The 20,846-nt window shown below is 43.7% G+C and overlaps 1 protein-coding gene across 1 annotated transcript in view; it reads right to left on the bottom strand.

Moving 5' to 3' along the window:
• Positions 1–20,846, bottom strand: part of grin2db (glutamate receptor, ionotropic, N-methyl D-aspartate 2D, b) — a 56,696-nt gene that overhangs the window by 32,468 nt on the left and 3,382 nt on the right. Inside the window, exons 2-6 of the mRNA XM_084943311.1 lie at positions 8,286–8,625; positions 7,778–7,984; positions 6,512–6,778; positions 3,077–3,405; positions 1,803–1,917 (exon numbers count right to left, since the gene is read on the bottom strand). Of these exons, the coding sequence (XP_084799437.1) occupies positions 1,803–1,917; positions 3,077–3,405; positions 6,512–6,778; positions 7,778–7,984; positions 8,286–8,573 (1,206 nt within the window). The 5' untranslated portion in view covers positions 8,574–8,625. The remainder of the gene's footprint in view (positions 1–1,802; positions 1,918–3,076; positions 3,406–6,511; positions 6,779–7,777; positions 7,985–8,285; positions 8,626–20,846) is intronic.

The following is a 20,846-nucleotide window of genomic DNA, read 5'->3' as shown; positions in this document are numbered from 1 at the left end:
CCGCACTCGATATATGATCCACTGTTGATCTGCACACAGCTGTTGTCACAAATGTCGCACTCGCTTACGTCACTGTCATGAGACATTCTCGCAAAAAAAAAAATCACGGTTTTAGTAACGCAGTAACGCAGCGTTCCTACGGGAAAGTAACGGTAATCTAATTACCGTTTTTGCAATAGTAATCCCTTACTTTACTCGTTACTTGAAAAAAGTAATCGGATTACAGTAACGCGTTACGCGTTACTGCCCATCTCTGGTGCCCATCTTCTGATAACAAGCTATGTCACAAAGCTTAAATGATCTCCAAAGTAGATTCTTGACTATGACGATCTCAATCCAATAGGAATGTGAGATCATGAATGCACATCCAATCTGCAGCAACATCATCATAACATGAAGCAAAATCTCAGAGAAATGGTTCCAGCACTTTGGTGAATCTATGCCACAAAGTATTAAAACAGTTCAAGAGCCAACACACCTGGCACCAGAAAGATGTAACTAATAAAGTGTCAGGTGAGTGCATTTATTTATTCCAAAAAAGGAGCTCATGATTAAATACTGAAATGTTTTTGCTGCAGTCCAATCTTAATTTTCATTAGATTCATGCTCAAATATAAACTGACATTTGGGAACGGATTTGCAAAGTTACAGTTATTTGTGGAATGGAATTGGTATTTTTTGGTAGGTTTACAGTTTGTTTCCAGAGCCGCCACACCAGCAAGTGAGGTGGTGCTCATCAGAGTGTGCTCTTTATGGGGCAAACAGAACGATGGCTTAAAGGAAAGGGAGCTAAAGCAGCTTGTTTCAGACAGTGGATGAACTGTGGGACTGCAGACCATGTTGAAGATAAATAGGGATTATTTTGAAACATGAATCATGCAACACTGCTCTTTTAGAGTCCAAGAATAAAACCTTTGCCACCAGCGGCCACTCAAGTCAATCCTCATAAACTCCCATGGCGATATGTTTCCATGCCCCTTTCCAACAACTTCAAAACAACTAATTCAAGTCACTAAACTGGAGCTCTATTGGTGCCTTTTGAAGCAATTTCAGTAAAATTATCAAATAATATGGCCTCCCTGTGGTCATGGGGGGAGGCCATTGTTGCTTATTGGTCAAACCAAAGAAAACCAAACAAAAAAACATGAGAAATATTCAGTTTAAAGTGATATATATTTTAAAAAAAAGCAGGAAATTTCATTTTAGAAGCTGGAGAACGTGCATGTTTTGCTTAATAGGTGAATTCAAAAAATTATAATCATCAAACTTGATGATGATTAGATGTTTGTCAATGCTCCAATCATTACGGAGTAATAAGTGTGTCCGTTCGTGCGTGTGTGTGTGTGTGCAATCTTGTTTGTGGTATTACGTGAATGCACTGTAACCATGAAATGAACTGAATAAGCAGCATTAACCAAACAGGCAGAGTACAGCAAGTGTGCACATTCACAAAGCGCAGTCAGATGGTCAGCAGCAGCAGCCAGCTTCTCTCTCCTGAGGCACCAACAGCAAAATCATGAACTTCACATGAGCATGCACCTTTGTGACCTGCATATCTTCGCTGTCAAGTTTATGTGCCTATTACTCGAACATGAATCTCTTCTACTTGCTCTCATACTGTAGAGATATTATTCATTTTGCTCAAATCAGCAAAAAAAAGTTGCTCTGGGGGTCAGCAGCTAAGAGCTTTTGTTTTTTTCCCTACTTGTAGTCTCAAGACTGTCAACAAAAAACTAATTATCCTTTTACACCTCAATAAATCTGCAAATAAAAGATTCAAAGAAGTTATGTCATGTCCTTACATCTTCCCATCCACGTCCAGGTGTCCACGAGATGACGTCCAGGAAGGGGTTGGCCAGGTAACCGTCACTATTAAAAGAGTAATCTCGACCACCAAGCGTGATGTTGCTGAAATATCTGCATTGAAGAGCGGCAGAAGGGGAGAGGACAGAAAGCGCATAATATCAGCGAATTAATTAACATTCATCTTAAAGATATGAGGAGAAAAGAAACATCATTTGTGTTTGATGCAACAGAATGCCTGCCCTGCTCTCACTTGAAACTAAATCACAGATCCTCTGTGGTGACAGTCAGGGCTTGTCTGTTAATCAAATGTACAGACGAATGATCAGACACACAGAATTGTCAGGATCTTTGAAGTCAAACAACTGCTGCTCTCGGCATCGGCTGCGGGCTCTATAGTTTGTCTGGTAATCACGCAGGACAGGCTTTCTAATTGTCTCCTTATGTCATCTTGCTGGCTTCAAAACACAAAATATGAGAGCTTTTCTTTTTTTTTCTGTAATGCATGACAGAAAGCTTCATATGGAACAGCAGCTTGTAGTTGCAGACAGTGAACAGCAGGTAGCAGTGCAAAAAAATGGAAATGAAAACATCTTTCTGCTCTGTTCCTAGACATAATTTATAAACAAACAGAGGAGAATCCATTAATCATTTCCCAATAATTGCCTCACCGTTTGTGCTGAGGATCATTTCCAAAAAAATTACAGCAAATAAACTAATCAATTTCATGTTTGGAAACTACTTAGAGTACTCTCTCCATACAATATTGTGTTCAATGTGCACATAGAGTGAGAATGACTGATGTTATATATGAACCGGGGTAACCACAGCCACCTGAGATACCTGTTAAGAGTGTGCTGCTTGTGCGTTTGTACAGCCTACGAGGAATATATTAAAGCTAGTTCATTAATATACATGAGACATGGTCTGCTTGCTACAGATGCTGTGGTAATTTCGCCAACTCACAACTACACGCACCAACAACATCTATTTTGCATGGATGATAGCCAGCTCCAAATTCAGATATCCCTTTTGTGCCTGCTCTCTGACACTGAATTTACCAGCTCCACCCATATATCTTCCAGCTCATTCTGGCGAAGAACCAGACCTCCTTTCATAGACTAAACCATGTTCCATCTCTATTTCTGTTCCTTCCTATTTCAAAGATTTTGTCTGGAGCTTGCCAGCTGTGTTGTACCCTCCAACCTAATATTTCTCCTCCTTCCCTCCTCATTTCTCTAGAGCTTCACTCTTTCCCCGATATCTCTCTCACCTCATCCTGCCTCGCAGCCTCTGGGTCTGATTGGCATCCGTCATGCAGTTGGTGACAAAGTTTGGCCCGCCCGTGGTTCCGTATTCCTTTCGCATTGCCACTGCCCCATGAGTCAGCACCGACACACCGCGAGCGATCCTTCGGCGGGGCTCGTCCCTCCAGCCCTGAGGCCGTACAGCAAATAAAGCCCGGGGCAGGTTCTCCATGCCCAAACCGGAGAGGGCTGGTCCCACAGCAAACCACATGTGCGAGGCTCCGGCTTGACCTGCGGCCCAGGCAGCTCGGAAAACCAGCTCAGCCTCCTCCTGGGAGCAGTACAGCAAACGTACCTGGAGGACAGCAGGAAGGCAGGGAGGGAACAGGGACGAGGGGAGACACACACACACATACACACTAGTGAGATAAGGAGGGGAAAGGGGAGACGTGGAGAGAGACAGAGGGTGGGAGAAGTAAGGGGAGAAAGATAGAGCCAGAGAAGAGGTGTACCTGAATGGGAGGGGAGGAGGTTGGATAAAAAAAGGCCATATCAGCAAATAACAAGGATGCTGGATGAGGTAAGAGGAGCGATAGCTGTAAGCTGATGTGATAAGGTGCATGGAAGTCGGGTGTTAGACTTCAAGAGGGATGCAGGTGCTCTAAAAAGAGGGAAGACTGCAGGGCAGCATGTGATGTGTGCTAAGAGGTGCGTAGCAGTAAAGGTCAGTGCTTGATGAGCTTAGGCCTAATGAAACAAGTTACATTTATGGTTAATAAAAACAGAAGTAAAACAAGGAAAGGGAAAAAAAATCAAACAACTATAAGCGGTGGAGCAGAGAAGCGGCAAGGAAGAGGTGGGGATCTAGAAGAGGAGGAGGAGGAGGGGTGGCGGTTAAAGTCCAAACACACCTGAGGGAAAACAAGGGGGAAGAGGTTAAGCTCTGACATGTTATTAAAAAACAGGATAGAGAAAGACAACGGGAGACAACCGGGGCAAAATGAGCGGATGAGGAGGATAGTCAGAGAATAGTCAGTCCTTGGAGATCAAAAGGGGGGAAGGAGGGTTAGAGAAGAAAAGCAAAGGATGATATTTTGGTGAAATCAGTGCCTGGAGAGATAAGAGATGTTTGTGAAAGAAGGGTTTGGATGATTGAGTGGGGCTGGGAAGAAAGAGAGAAAAAAATATTAAAGCTAGACAGAAGTGACACGGGATGAGCGTCCTGCTGCAAATGCTGAGGTAAGGAGGGATGAAATTGACAGGGTTTTTAAGGGGTTACTGGGAAACTGGAGAGAGAAGGAAGTGGAGAGAGGAAGCAGAATCTGGAAGCAGGAAGTCAGAGAAAGAAGGTGAGGGCAAATACCAAAAAAGAAGTGAAGTGTTTAGAATAAATGAGGAAACCAAAAATAAAACTACAGCTTGAAAAAAAGAGACAAAGCAGAATTGAAGGGCAAAAAAGAGAAAGACAACTCTTTCATGCAATAGGAGGGGGGTGTCAGGGAAACAGACTGAAAGCACATTTTGAGAATTGCGCCTTCATTGAATTTTGAACTGTAATGGCTTGGCAAAACAATCCTGCCTGTATGCCAATAAACCTCCAGTGAATTAGGCAGGGAATGAGAGTGACAGAGGAGGAGGAGGAGGAGGAGGGAGACAGAGGGTGGAAGACAGAGATTGGGAGACTTAATTGAGAAGGAAGGATGAAATCAGCTGTTAAAAAAAGACACACAATATCTAAAGATAGGAAATGAGGATGAGAAACACAAAACAGACAAAAAGAGCGAGATGAAGACAGAAGGAGCAGAAGAAACACTGACAAAGCAGAAGCTGGAAGAGGAATGGGACAAATGAAAGACAGCGAGAGAGCCGAGCTGAAATTGACCCAGACCTGCACGGGGCCATCTACAATGTGGAAGACATTATCATAAATGTAGCGCAGAGAAAGAGACAGAGAGAGAGAGAGAGAAGAGAGCATGCAATGCAAACACACACATCACTAGCCAATCACGAGCATTTATTAGCCGCCGCAATAGAGAAAAGCTAAAACAAGGGAGCTGTCATGAAAAGCAAGGTTAAAAAGCAGGCTCTCCGTATAGGCAACTCGCCGCAGGCGGTATGTTAGATTAACAGTGACACCAGCTGAGTGGAGCCTAAGGAATCCAATACACATGCACACACTTACAGACACAAATGCACACGCGCACACACACACACGCAGAGCTGCAGTAGCCATTCTGGGACATTAGCGATGACATTGAGACCCAGACTAAACCGAGCCAACGGTAAGCAGAGTCTGTGGCCAGGAAGACGTGCAGCAGGAGGGATGTGCGACTGAATGAGTGGTAGCCATACAGAGATGGAGGTGAAAAGCAAAGCGGCAGAGGAGACTGAGCTTGTCTCCAGGCAAAGAAGCACAGGAGGGGAGGCAGAGAGGGAGAAAGGGAGCTTTGAAGGGGAGGTGGGGTAGGCATAAGAACACGGACATTAGTAACAAATCTGAACAGGAGGATCATGGGGGTTAAAAGGGGGCTTAAGAGAGGTTGGTGGTATAAAAAAATGTGAGTGAAAGACAGTGTGATGAAAGTGGATGTATGAAAGAAGGTAAGAAGGGGCAAGCATACAGTACAAAGGAATGAAACGTGTCAGAAGTACAAAGCAAAACCACAAATCATCCTGGTCGAGATTAATAAGTCAAAGAAAATTTGAAGCATAAGCTTTAGAATTGATTGATTTTCTTGTAATATTTGGATATTTTAAGTTAAAGCCAGTTTAAGTTTAAGCCAAAATAAAGAGAGTGAGAGTTACATAATGGGAAGCAATTGTGTAGCATCAGCTTGTTAATGGATGAATTATGAATTAGAAAAAGGAAAAAAGAAAATCGGTTACGGTCATTTTCTTCCAACAAGCAGCTGCGCACTAACTGATCGCTCATTACAAACTCATTCTGTGCGGCTAAATATTGTTTTTTTAAGACAATAAACAGTCCTGGTTATCTTTTTTTTTTTTTACAATCCAGTTTCTATTCATACAGTAACGAGTATGACAGGCTGAAATCACCAAAAAAAAGAACACGACATAAGACATTTGTCCACTTTTTTAACCTTAAAGCTTCTTAAAAGGAAAACGGGTGAAAACTGTACAATAAGTGCTGGATTTCTTCAGCGCTCCGCATCACCACAGAACATACAATGTCACACAAAAGCCAGTCGGCAAAGTCAGACCGACTCGTGGTTTTTCGTTGTACCGATGAACTCTTTATGCTTTGGCAAGATGGGAGGGGAAGAGAAGAACAGAGGGATAGAGGAGAGAGGGGAGAGAGAGACGTGAAGGGACAGAGGGAGAGATGAAGAAGGAAGGAAAAAGCTGGGAAGCCACCTGTCAGAAAGGGGGGCCCCCAATGATAGTTGCAGCACTTCCTCCCCTTTCCTCCCCCTCTCCCTCCTCCCTCCCCCCTGTCTCACCTGCGCCTCGTTCTCCTTCAGCAGCCTGCGTGTGCGTGCCCCCCCAGGGTCGTCGGTCACGTTCAGGATCACCACGCTCTTCTTCTCCCATCCGATGAACGAGCCGTCCGTTAGGCCCTCCACCACAGACAGGAAATCCTGGTAGCCGTGGTGGCGCGTGGACACCACGGAAAAGGCGGTCCAGTCGTACTCCTCCAACACCTCAAAGATGACTTCTAATTGGAGTGCGGTAGAGGAGCTGAACTGGAGAAAGACGGAACCTGATTCCTAATTTGGGGAAGATAGTGGCAGATGTGGTTAAAAATCTCACTTTAAAATTCCCCCTCTGTGTCTAAACTGTAGCTGCACTAGCATGAGTAACTAACAAACAATATTTTCACTAAAAAGAACTACAATGCCCTGGACTGCTCCATCTTTATGCACAACATCGAGGCATCACGGGGCTTGTAGTTGTTACAGAGCAGCAGCAATCGCTCCGCCGCAGGGCTAAAACAGCTTGGATTGTTGCACGAATTCTCTTATGACATCCAGAAGGGAGTGTTTCTAAAAAGTCTGTGCAGGAGGTGGGAGGGAATGAGGATTAGGCGAGGGTACAGCTTCAAAGGAAGTTCATCAAAGTGCTACAATTTAATTCCTCAAGAGTAAATGGTTAAAACAGTTATTTGTAAGCACAAATGCACTGCTTTTTATTTCTTCCCCCCCCCCCTGTTTGGTGATGAAATTTGGCACTAGTTTTCTCTGATGCATACACAATCATGTAATTAAAAAAAAAATGTACAGTCTGCACACACATCCTTACTCACTGACATACACACTCGTGTCTGCTCACTGCTTCCCTCCCCAAAACATCACAGGCATAGCAATAGCCCCAGTTGGTGCCATTTACAGATCAAACACTGTAAAGTTTCTGCAGATCAGTGACCCTGACCTTCAGCTTGCCCTCCATCCCGCAGGCACTTCCCTGGCACCTTTTCTTCACAAACAGGATGTGCAAAGTTGTGACATTGTTGTTATGGGGATAGCAGTTTTCCCTTTATAGTCCATTAAAAATCCCGTCAATCCGAGATGCTTCAGTGTGCGACACATCATACTAAGATTGTTTTACCTGCTTTTTCTCTCAATTGCAGCTACACAATCTGGGACACTGGCCTCTTGTATACATACATATTTTTTTTTTTTTTTTAATTCTCTCCTAACTTTATCTCACACACACTCAAGTCGCAAACACCTCCTCACCTACCCCAATTACAACCTCCCTCCTCCTACCTGTGGCATCCTCCCCAGCCCCGCTCCCCCTCCTACAGCCACTATGGGCAGTCCTGTTTGTGCAGAGACAAACTCCAGCATGGGGGCCAAAGGTCCCCAAGCTGTGCGAGGGGGCCTCTCCTCTTCATAAACCAGACCCTGCAGGGGCCGTGCCGCCAGCAGCTCACACAGCTGGGACAGTACTGTCTTAGGACTACTGTCATTCACCTGCGAGATGAAGGGAGGAACGAAGACAGACAGAGAGAAAAAGAGAGTGGGTCAGTGTGTCTTGACTTTGCCTTAGTCACAAAGAAGGTGTCTGTAGTATTCATGGCATGTCTGGCTCCTCATACAAGTTGTGGTCAAGGAGCAGAGCTCCCTGCTCATTCAGCAGGGCCTATACACACAGCAGCAATGTGCTGCCTATTCAGCTAAAATAATGAGTGATTATGAATAATGGATCGTCATTGTTATTCTCCTCCTTCAAGTAAAGCTGAACAAGCACTAGATAGAGGAGACAGTGTCTAACCTGTAGCCAGATGACGTTAGCAGAGCCCCACTGGGTGACCACGCTCTCCCCCAGGGAGCCGTAGACCCGGCCAAAGCCGGGATAGAGCACCCTTCCCCCAGGCCCCGCCACCGCTGCCTCCGCCTGCACTGTCGCACCGGCGTGGATCACGGCGATGTTGAAGTTCATCATGGCCCCTGCATCACGCTCCCGCGGACTCGGCCGGAGCAGGAGGTGGGGGGAGGCGTCCACCAGACCTGCCCACTCTGCCAGGACCAATAGGAGAGAGAGAGTAGGTATGGCGACCATGGCAACCTGCCGAGGGGGGGAGGCAGATATATATCGCACTAAGAGAGGGTGCCTGAAAGAAAGAGAGACAGCAAGGAGAAGAAAAAAAGGGAGGTGAAGAAGAAGGAAAAAAGCAAGAGCAAAGACATTAAGTTAGACTTTTCTATCATGTCCAATACAGAGGACATCAAATCAAATTAGAGAATAAAGAAAAACTGAAGAAAAGAAGAGGGTAAGAAGGACACACTAAGTAAGAGTTGTAGAAGAAAGAACGGGGGAGAAAAAGAGAGAGAAAGTGATCAGAGACTTCATACAGTCGACTGGGAAACAAATTCTGAATCCAATCATGAGGTAATGAAAGTTAGTTTTGGTTGAAGAAAATACTGGACGAAAGATGCAGGATAAGAAAAAAAACAAAACAAAACAATGAAGGACGGAGAAGAAAGGAAGACAGAGAGAAGATGAAATGGGTGCTATTTAGGCTGCAGGCTGAGGAGGAACAATAAGAGGAAAAATAGAAACTGGCCGTTAGAGAAAAGGTGGGTGAGAGGGAGAGAGAGTTAATAGCAGACAGAGACAAAGATTGGGGCGGAGGTGGTTATTGTGCTGCATGAATGATAACAACAATTAAGATAACTGTAAACACACTCGCCCTCACGCGCAACCGCGTCCACGCGCATACACAAGCATGCAAGCGTTTGAAGCCACACAAACATTCCTGAGATAAATTCATAGCAGCACTGCGCCTGTAGAGCACCTTAATGATAGAGAGATATGAGGGTTAATGCAGTATGCATGGCTGTACGCGCTCACATCCACGCAAACAGCCACACAGAAAGATAATGACTACCTGGGAGATAGCAGGGTTAATATGTGCACACACGCACACTCTCACTAAAAAAAAGAGAAAAAACACAGCAAATCATTTTCAATTTGCTCCTGGTGCCAGCTGCCCTCCCTCCCTCCCTCCTCCCTCCCTTTCCCCACGTCCTCCTCACTTTCAGCCCACTCTCTTGTGCTCTGCCGTTTTCACATTCCCGTCTCTTCTCCCAGTTTTTCATGGCTTCAGGTACCAGGCACAGTTGCATTGATTAGCAGGGGCCTTCTGACATAATATTCTCTCTACAGTAACTCTCCCTCTCTGTGCCTCTGTTTGGCCTATCCTCCCCTCTATGTTGTTCGCTCTGTCTTCATCCGACTCGCCTCTCTTTGTCACAGTCTGCCGATTCTTTGACCCTGATCAGTCTTTTGGATAAAAAAAGACAGCAGTGAAGAAAAAGAAGGACCGGAGGAATGAAAGATAGGGAGCAGCCACAAGAGAGAGCTGTGCAATGAATAGGAATGAAAAGTACTGTAAATATTCGGAGCATATGACTTAGGATGTACTGAGCGAGAGACTGTGTGGAGGAGCAGGCCACACGGTGGCGGGGGAGAGGGGAGGGCGAAGGTGGGTGGGGAGGTTGGAGGTGGTGTAAAATATGACAGGGGAGAGTAGCAGGAAAAGAAATATTGATCACTGGGATGTGTATACGTGTCTGGCCTAGGCAAATGTACTGCCAAACCTTCTGTTTTGAGTGACAGGGTGTGTGGGGTGGGGAAGTAGAGAGAAAAAGGAAGAATGAGAGAGAGCGAGAGTGGGATGAGAGGGTGAATAAGGGAGGCTGATAGAAAAGGGTAAGAAAAAGAGATGGAGATGTGGAGAGATAGGGGGAGACAAACTTGTTAGTAGAAGAAAGGGAAAAGGAGAAGCTAATAATGAAGAGGAGAGGTAGGAAAACAGGGCTTTGTTGGGTTTTTTTCCTCTTTTTTTGGTTTGGTTTCTGTGTTTTTTGAGGTAAGGAAGCTGCAGTAGGAAAGGACATACGGAGACGGGCAGAAAGGTAGAAAATGAGAAAGCCAGAGATAGAACTGCAGGAATACAGTACATCATTTCATTTGGAGAAGATGTATTCTACGGTGCCGAGCTCACAGCCATTAACTGTTAGGGCTGTCACCGTATTTCAGTCTCACGAGGTGTTTACGTTGCACTGCACAACCAGCGTGTGCTATTCCACCTTCGGTGAGCCTCGCTGGAAGCGCGAACAGCGCATTACTACATTCAGCATCCACATTTCTTACAGCGCACTCTGCCCGTTATCAAAAGTGCAACATCTCACTGGGGCGTGCTTCAATAAAGTTAATTATAAATAAATCCTCATTTAAATATATCTTACTATAAGTTCATTATTTTCCTCCAATCTGTGAAATTTTGCAGACTGAATAAAAAAAGCAGGCTTACATTTAACACACACGCGAGGAATGAAAAGGAGTGGGAGAGAACGAGTGAGAGATTACAGTTCCATTTGATTTTCTAACGTAAATTAATCCTTAGTTAAAATGCTTTTTATTCTCTTCCATTTTAGTATGCCCCCCCCCCCCCCCCCCCCCCCCCCCCCCAACTTTAAAAACCATCCTCTTCAGTCCCCTGGAGCTTCCTCCAGACGAGCGCTGGATACTCCAAATGTACTTGGCAAGAGGCTGCCCACAATCCAGGGATTGCTTTACGTGGGATCACTTAATCAAAAGGTGTATAGATTTCTGTTTCTTACTGAAAGTCATTAAAGGCAAGTTATCTATTATTGTAGAGTCATTTCTTAAACACGTGTGCATTATTAGGTGAACTGCCTGGACCTTGTCTGTCATCTGCAGATGCAATAAATATGTAACGGAAAATCTGAATTTATGGAAAAGTGCTTCCTTTGATTTTTTTTATTTTTTATTTTTTTACCTAACCACAACTTTAAATTCATCATGGCCCCTCAATCATTATAAGCTCTCTAAATCATTACATCAGCGCCTCCATTAAAACTATGTGCACTGTGTAGTGTTGATCTCTCCGTTTGTCAATCAATCTTGTAATAAGCCGCTTACTGTAGCTACAGTTTAATTATTATAATTTTTTTTCTGCTGAGGCTGTTTAGTTTGTCTTTTTAAACAAAGAAAGTGGCATTTACAGCACCATAGAAAGCCAGCGTACATGCCAGTGACTCTTAGAAGCAAACTAAAAACACCTTCAGGAATATTTACCGGGTACTTAAGAGCAGAGCATATTCTTAGGCCGACAGAGACAGCTAATCAAGAAGATGAGAGAGAAAACATTCACACAGGCAAGCCAGTCTCGTCTTTCTCTTCCAAAATTGCCAGCCAGTACTTCACAATCAAAACACATCTTATCATATTTCTGCTTAAACATTTGATTTACTCTGCATAATGCGCTCGCTGCCATTTCAAATCATTACTTATAGGAATTAATGGCGAGTGTATGTGCAGCTTATGCGAAAACTCTCTCCCTGGTCTGTGAAATATCAAAATAGGTTTGCAGCTTTGTGCAGCTGAAGGCAAATCAGCTTTGAAGGTACAGTACATCCTTCTATAAAGGAGAACAGCGAAGCCTATATTACTCCTGCCAAAGCTAAAGGGACCAAAAAACTTGTATAGCCTCTGAACACAAAAATGAAATTGATTCTTGGTGTCAGTGCGATGGTAGGGAAACAATCACAATGTTTAAGATCACCTACTCCCCCTTCTGTATGCTCGAGCGCCTGCGGTGACTGTAGAAGAGCACGTCCTGAGAGAGGTGGGGAGCTCTTGGGTAGATGTCAGTTGCTGGCATCCACACTTCTCTGAGCCCCTTTCACACTGAACTCCAATGGAGGCAGCGTGCCAGACCGCGCGCTGCATCGGATCTGCTGGGAAACGTGAGCGGGGATGGGAGTTTGAGTAGTCTGGAGTTTGTGCAGTGTGGAGTTGCGGAAGTGCGGTGTTCAGCGTTGTGTTTAGCCCACAATGAGGCTCTGCTGCTTCATTCCTTGCTGTCACGCAGAGTAATGGACCTGCTCTCAGCTGCCTGTGGCACGAGCTGCACTGAATCAGCTTAGGCCATTTTCCACAGCCAACACACACAAAAAAACATATCTGAAATATATGCAATCTAATAAATACTGTGCTATACTCTATTAGAAGAGATTGCAGCTTCTCGCTCTAAGTGCCTAGGTTAAGAAACACACATTCATGAAGATGAAGACTCAATTCATCTCCTTTTTTTTCATTTGTCCACATTTAAGCCCGACAGTGTGCTTGAGAAAACGGCCATGTGTAGCCTCGATAATTTTCTTTGGTACATAGCTATACTGTACTAAAAGATAAGATAAAGTGCCAGCACAGTGTGGTGTCCATAGTGTGCATATATGTGAGTGTATCAATGTGTGTGTGTGTGTTGTGGGGGATAATATGGCAGTGTGTGGGAGCGGAGGAATGAAGAGAAGAGTGCAGCTGGAGCTCAATGCTCCTCGTGTTAATTGGCCCATACTTCAATCACAGCCACTGGAGTGTGTCCTCTCTGACGGAACAGATCCTCTCTCCCTCTCTTTCCCCCCTTCCCAATATCGCACCCTCTCTCTCTCTCTTTTTCCCTTCCCCCCTCCCTCTCTGTCCTGCTGCACTTGTTCATCCACTCACTCATGCACCCTCACTTAACACACACACACACACATTCCCTCACTCAGTCTGTCTCACTAAGTCACTTTGGATTTTTTGGTGTTTTACTCGTTCATTCATCCACTCATTCATTCATTCATTCATTCATTCAGTCTCTCTACCACCTCACTCTGCAGCATGCCACTGTAACCGACTCTCCTGCCCTCTCTCCTTTCCCTCTGTTTTCCTCTATCGCTCCCCATTCTTTCCCTTCACGCACATCTTTGTCCTGCGCTTCTTTCACTCTCTGCTTCCTCCCCTCCCTCCCTCACTTACTTCCTCTCTCCCATTTCTCTCCCTGTCCCTATCGCTCTCTTTCTCTTTGATCCCTGTCGAGTAGAAGAGCCACCAGGCAGGCGAGCGGCTCTTGTTCCCATTGTGCATAGTGTGCAGAGTGATCGACAAGAAGCTCAGCGTGCAGCAGTAGGGCGTACAGTGCTCTGTGTGTTTCTACTGCATGGCTGTAAACAGCAGTAGTAAAGCTTGCTGCAGCCACAGCTGCCCTGCTTGGACTTGCAGAGCTGTGACTATCATAAGCCATTCAAGGAAAAAAAATCACACAGGCATCTATCAGCTCAGCAGGTCCTCAAAGACGAAAGACAAATCACAATATGTTGCTTCTGTTATGAGACAGCTTTGCATATGGATTGTTTAAATTTAAGGTTAGGTGATATAGAAGATGCGAAATAAATCGAGTTTGCCTCTTTATCAAATAAAAAAAAACTCTTCGATATTAAGTCTCAAGGCCGCCGCTTTACTTTGTCTTCCCACAAAATGCAAATTTATATACTGTATATGATATTATTTCATATAAGCTGCAGTACTATGTGAGATGGGAAAGCAAAATCTCCCCTTGGCTCTTCATGCCAAACATTTGTTTCTGGCAGGTAGTCTCCACATGTCCTTTTCATATTTCGTAACCCTTTGGAAGAACAAAATGAAACAGTCACCTTGACATCTCACTTTGATGTTTCTTCACAGCAAGACGGCATTTTATTCTGACATTTCAAGCTTCCATGTGGTCGTACAAAATGCACCTCACTCCGAGGTTCAGAGGATCTTGCCTTTAATTCAGGCTTTTTTTCTTTTTTTTTTACCTTTCGGATTAAACTCTCCTGCCAAGAGACAGTGTCAATTAATTGGGCTCCACTTCTGTACATTGAGGGGATAACTTTCATTACTTGAATGGGAGGACACTCCTTGTTTCTCATCCCTCTATGGATTGATGGAAATGAGATGAAGCTGACCTTGGACCCTGCCTCAGTGTTGCACTAACAATTCGCTGACCTCGTTTTTTAACAAAAAGGAAAATGTCTTAGTCTTACCCTCTGTGGTTTCTGGCACACCAGACACACAAAGCAGTGACGGGAAAATCACATCCATTACGGATGATCATTATTGAAATATTTGACATTATCCACATCTCATCTTTCTAACTCGCAGCATTCAGGACAGAGTGTATAATTACCTAAGTGGAGAATGCCTTTTGATTTTGCTTATTATGAACCTGCACATGCTGGGTAATTGCTGTAATGCTCAGAAAAAAATGAACTCACGTAACCCGAGAGGAAAAATCAGCTGATAAAATTCATGGCCTTTAATTTTTCTCTGTAATAAAGCCTAGGCATCTTAAATTATCCACACTCTCTTGCTTTCCCCCTCTCTCTCTTTGGTTTTGTGTGTGTGCTTGAGTGTGTGTGTGTGTGTGTGTGTGTGTGTGTGTGTGTGTGTGTGTGTGTGTGTGTGTGTGTGTGTGTGTGTGTTTTATAAGTCAAGCTACAGGCACATAAATCTGTTTACATGGTCATATTTTGAAGATCCTGCCTCACTTTTCGGGATAAAAAGCATGTCCTCCTAACATAAATCCTTAGTTTAAGAATTATGTTTTGTCCAAGTAGTACTTAGGTTTAGGTTAAGGGTACATGTACAGCAAATAAGTCAGTGCTATGTCCTAAGAAGTGATGAAAACACAACTATCTTGTGTGTGTGTGTTATCTTTCAACCCCGTCATTCATTTAATCCTCGGGGCATTTCAAGCTCACACACAGAGTGCTTTGAGCTGCACAGTCTGCATAAACAAAATCAATTTGTGTATGAATGATGAACAGAAATATTCTCTATTCTCTATTTTATCTTCTCCCTCCCTCAAACTCACAACCAACACATCCATTCAGTAAACATCGGCAACAAATGATCTACTACTCTCATGAGTTTTCAGACATAAATACCAGCGAGGTCATAAACTTTCATGTGGAAAGGCCAGCGTCTGGGGAGCTTGCAGCTGGAATTCGTACCTTACAAAGCATTATTTCAATAAGCCTAAATAGCCTATACTAGCTTTACTAGAATGAATGAAAAATGGTTTTGTAGGGAGACTACATAGCTTATATGTCCAGTGCTAATGCTGGTAAAAGGAGCAAAGGTATTTCATTTTCCCAACACAAAAGGCAGCAAAGGACTGCAGTGCTGGTCCCTGGCCCTCCCTTCTTTTCCCAGGTTGACTATGATATCATATAATTTACTCCTTCTAATGTACATATAAATTGTTTTCTGTAGTTCCTTCCCCCCCTCAAATCTCTTAAGATGTGCTTACAACGCACAGCCTGGGGGATTATCTTATTACGTTTGTTTTAAAAAGGAATAAATTCTCACTGCACAACCTGCATCCAGAAACTCCGAGGGCTTTCGGTCTAGGGAAAATAGCTTCAATATTAGAGCACTATCAATGCATCTAATAATAAAAATGCATTCATACTGAGCATTTACATAACATACTGTACATTCATGAATGAAATGCTTGACTGATTGATGTTTTTAACAAGCACTGAGACTGAAATTAGGAACAAAATGGATGAAGGAGTCACAGCATACGTGATGAGGCAGTCGAAATAAGCCTCGGAATATTCGCCATTTAGCGGCATCGCATTAAAGCATTGAACAAATACCACGTTTTTAAGGATTGAAGCTAAACAGATTATTTTCCCACTCTAACTCGAACCAGTAGTCGCAAAGCCACACTGTTGCTTTGCTTCCATTAATTCCCTCATTGATTGGCCAGACACTGGGATCACCTAGCCAGATCTAAATCAGTCACTAATTAAAAGAGCAAGATGAAAAGCAGCCGACACAGCAGCCCTTCAGGACCTGTAAGGTGAAACATTCTTTAACAACTACAAACTAGGAAGCTGCTCAAGACTCACAGCAGAAAAAAGCACCTGGCTCTGCATAGTAATGATTCACAATCTTATTCTGGGGATAAACAGATTAAACCGGTGTGGGAAACCTTCACTGATAACTATTGTGTTTTTGTACAAGGTCACACACAGGCAAGTGCCAACGCACACAGTTGCACAAGCAGGCGAGCGTGCTCAAGGTTTGCACGTACGGGTGATTGTGTATAGCTCGTCTGTGACACTTACACAGGCATCCAAATGTTCAGGAAAATTTAAAGTGGGAGAAATATTAAGCTCGTCTCATTCCAAGGAAGGTGCCAAATGTTGCTGAATCAAGCTGGATTCCTTCTGCTTGAATTTGAAGCCGCGTAACAATATTGGATGCAGGTCTGAGTTGCATTCACAGCACATCTGGCTCCACCCGCGCTCATAACCAAAGGTGTTAGCAACACTTCTGTCAGCCTATCGTCTAAACATTGGTGGATCAGGAAATGTACTCCGACGCAGACAGAGCAACCCTAACCAGCAAGGGGAGAAGAATATAAAGATCGAGACCAGCAAACATTTTCAGGGTCTGATTTATAGCTTCAGTGGGAAATCTATGCCGCAACCTACGGCGTAACCGCAAACCCCTCTGAACCCAACACCGGAATCTATCCATCTATCCCTTCTCTTCCGCTTATCCTTATCATGGTCACAGGGGGCCTGGAGCCTATCCTAGCTGCCACTGGGCGAGAGGCAGGGTACACCCTGGACAGATCACCGGTCTGTCGCAACTCAGAGAGATACACATCCATTCACACCTGCATTCAAACCTATGACCAATTTAGAATCACCAATTAACCAAACCTCACTAACTGCAAAAGTTACCTGCCTACCTACCGCAGAAGTCTAAATCAGGACTCAGGATGATTTTCAATAATAAGAGGTGGTGAGAGGTTAGTGAAGGGGATGTCAGAGCCCCGCTGTGTTCTCTTCACCCTCGGAGTTCACTAATGCTATGATGTTTGCTTCACAGTAACAAATATGAAATGTCTGTCTTCTCCATTTTTTTTTAAAGTCCTGACATATGAAACTGTGGTATCTCATCAGAGATGTGCTCAGTAGGCTGAGATGGCCACAGCTCTTTCAGCAGATTTCATATTATCGTTTACAGAATGCAATTATAAGCAGTGAGAAAACGGTTCGTGTCATGAGATATCAAAAATTTCTGACAGCTGTGCTTTTGCTATTAGAGGAGAAAAAACCCCAAGAAGGAAAAAACCTCCCTGTGGTCGCTTTGGTCTCTGCCACAGCAGCCCATCATGTGCACAGTGCAACTTGTCTGCAATCACTCACTGTGCAGGTAAAGCTTGCAAAAGTGAAAGTCATCCCTTATTGCTGCAACCAACATGTTTCAAAAGGCACAACGTTGACTTAGAAAGCAAATAGTCTTCATTTGCAGTTTACGTCTCACTTTACACAAGCACTCGATGAGTAGCTTGGAAGTCAGCTCAGACTTTGCAACGTACAAGCAACCTGCAAGTGAGCAAAGCGATCGCAGTGATGTTTTCTGTGGTGCACCATATTCTTCTTTCTGACCAGTTTCACCTAGCGACTGGGCGTTTGGCTTCAGCAATCGATTTCACAGTGACTGCCATCAGCTTTCAGCAATTATTCACCAAACAGTCAGGGAATATACATTTTTTCCTAGTGATCTGTGTGACTCTCAAGACCTGTGTGACAGGGCCTAATTTACATGTAAATAAATAACACCATTAACCCACAACAATAATGTTTCAGCCAATATCATGCAGGTTTTTATCGAGCCAGCAAAACACAACTGAAAGATGGGACACAGAAATGGCACATCCCACTGATGCCTGATCAGATTGGATATTTGGAGAGTTTGGAGTTCAGGTTAGTGCCTTGGGCTCTTCAACATGTTCCTCACAACAATCCTGACCACTCTGAGTGCCAGATATACAAAAAGAAGCACTCTCTGTATTATAAAGAGAGCGCAGTGACAAGATTGTGTATAAAAGGTGGAAACTCAGGTTTGTGCGGATGACCCTAATTGCACCAATAGTTAAAGCTTATTTTTGGCGGTTGGTATTGAAATTAATTGATTGCACCTCTGTTTAGAAAACAGGACAACATTTGTGAATAACCTGTAAAGCTAACCACATCTATCAGTGCTATTTGGGGATTGCGCTATGTTGCCCAATTTAGTAACTCTGACCCTTAGTGTTGTGGCAGAACACTTTATCCTTCTGGAGGAGGCCACTGCCACTGGGGAGTGTCTTCAACACCCTCTAGGTGTTAAAACAGCATTCACATGAAAGTGTGTTTTATCACAAGAAAAAGAAAAACTAGTCTTAATGTGATTCATCTGGTCTGAGTGGAAAAGTTCTAATAAAAATCGCATTACCCACTTTTTCCGCCATTATGGCATGACTAACATATGACTGATGATTCATCTTTGTCGAGTCAGTGATAATACTGAGTCAAATTAAAAGCTAACGACAGCATAACAGTGAACACTGATCCACACACATACTCACATAAACTAGTCTTCACAAAGTGACATTGCCCCGGACAGTTCATGATAGGAGCTGCAAACAGCTGACTTAATATTTGGGTATAGATGACATGGAGCATGTAGTGCCAAGAATTGATTTCCTTTCCGTCTCCTATACTGCTCCGTGCAAAATGTGTGAACAAGTGTCTCTCTTTTCCCAAAGCTGCAGTCTTTTATAGAGTATATGCCACAGTTCACCACGGGACAGATCACATAACAATCGCCCTGATGAGTCCGAACAAGGGAACAACAACAATCTGACACATCAGATTCAAATTGCAATTACATAATTGAAAAGAAGGCATTCGGTCCTAATTACCTTTAGAGATAAACTAAAGAGGACTTCGATGTGAGAAAATATTCGGGAGGAATAATGAAAAATCGCAACCAGAAATGAAAACAAATTAATTGTAATCCTGAGTTAGGCTAACAGCATCGGTGCACGTTGTACATTTCACTCAAAAAAAAGCAGGAGAGAGTCTGTAGAACTGTCTCAAATCACAAGGCCAGTTTTAGAAGCTGGAGCTATTTATGCAGAGATGAGGCACATTAAAACAGCACAGCAACATCAAACTATCTTCATCAGAGCCTTTTCTCCATCTCTGCGCTGACATTCCCTCTTCCTTCCTTGTCTTCCCCTCCTTGTTGTACTGTAGATAACACACTGTGCAAATTCCACTCAGGTGCAAACACACATATTTGCATTTGCAGCAGCTGTATGGTTGGCACCTGTTTATGGAGGAATTTCACATTCAAACTTAACATAAAAATAGTGCAAAGCTATTTTTATATGAAGTGATAAGACAATAAAACAAGTTTGACTTCGCACCTGGGACCTGCACCTTGTAAATCGCACACTGTACAAAGTCTACTATAAATGCCAGCTCCCGAGTTCTTTGAAAGGAGAATGACATTGAGTTTTAACAAAGCTCGCTCCGCATGCAGCTCGGGGAAGACTCACAGATCCGAAGGCATGACACAATAGCTCGGGATGACTCTAGACATGGACTGCAGACACAGCCTAACGTAGTTTTTTATAAAGGCCCCATTTCCTCTTTTAATAACCACTTATGCTGTCATTTCCTGCCCCATCCATCATCATGAAGGACCGCACCACATTGCTGCAAAACGCTGCGCTCCGCAAAACATTCCTGCGCATCTCTTTATCTTCTTTCATTACTTTTCTTCGTCCTGCCTTTCCTCTTTGTGTCTGTCAGTGTGTGCGCATGTGTCTCAATGCAGTGTGCACACAAGTGTATATATACAGTGTATAAATGTGCGCATCTTGTGGCCAAGGTCCTCTCTGATCCAAAACTGTGTGTTTGTGTCTGTTTGAGTGCCAGTATTCCTTTTGTGTGTATTTCTGGGGTATGCTTTGGTGTGTGTGTGCGTGTGTGTCTGACTGCATACCCATGGGTCTCTCCCTGAATGTACTTTTTGAGAGTTTGTGTGCCTGTGTATTGCATGCAGCCATGTGAAGCTGCGTGCCTGCTTTCTGCCTCCAGACTTGTATTCCCAAAACAAGCCGTGGGGCTCTGGCTCAGGTTTGTGTGTGTGTGCATGCCTGCTTGAGTGTGTGCACACACCTGTTAGACAGCACTGTGCAAGGAGTGCACGCTAAATTGTCCCTCAGTTTTGTGTGTGTCTGTGTGATTTTGTTTATCAGTGTGTCTGTCAGCCAGCCTGTCCACCTGTCCATTTGATTCTACTTCCCATCTGTTTGTTAGGTGACTATACAGGTGATATAGTCCAGGTATTTGAATGCACCTCTGAAGTCACTCTACTAAAATGACACAATTGTGTAGCTCTATCAGCATAAAGGATTTGATACTGTACTACTGTATTGGATTTTCCAGTTATTTTAAATCATATTGAAAGCTATATTTGCACCACTTCCATCAACAGCTACTAATTCATTTACAAGTTTATCCAAATACCTTATTCTGGGAGACGTCGCTCTCTAAAACATGGTGAACCAGTGCAACCAGATGATTTTTGTGTTTTTCCTCGCACTTGTCACAATCAAGTGCATCATAATGTTACTTG

This window comes from Perissodus microlepis, chromosome 11 (genome assembly GCF_051167445.1).
Source record: "Perissodus microlepis isolate ML-2025 ecotype Zambia chromosome 11, ASM5116744v1, whole genome shotgun sequence".
NCBI classification, from domain to species: domain Eukaryota; kingdom Metazoa; phylum Chordata; class Actinopteri; order Cichliformes; family Cichlidae; genus Perissodus; species Perissodus microlepis.
This window is presented reverse-complemented; position numbering and strand designations above follow the sequence as displayed.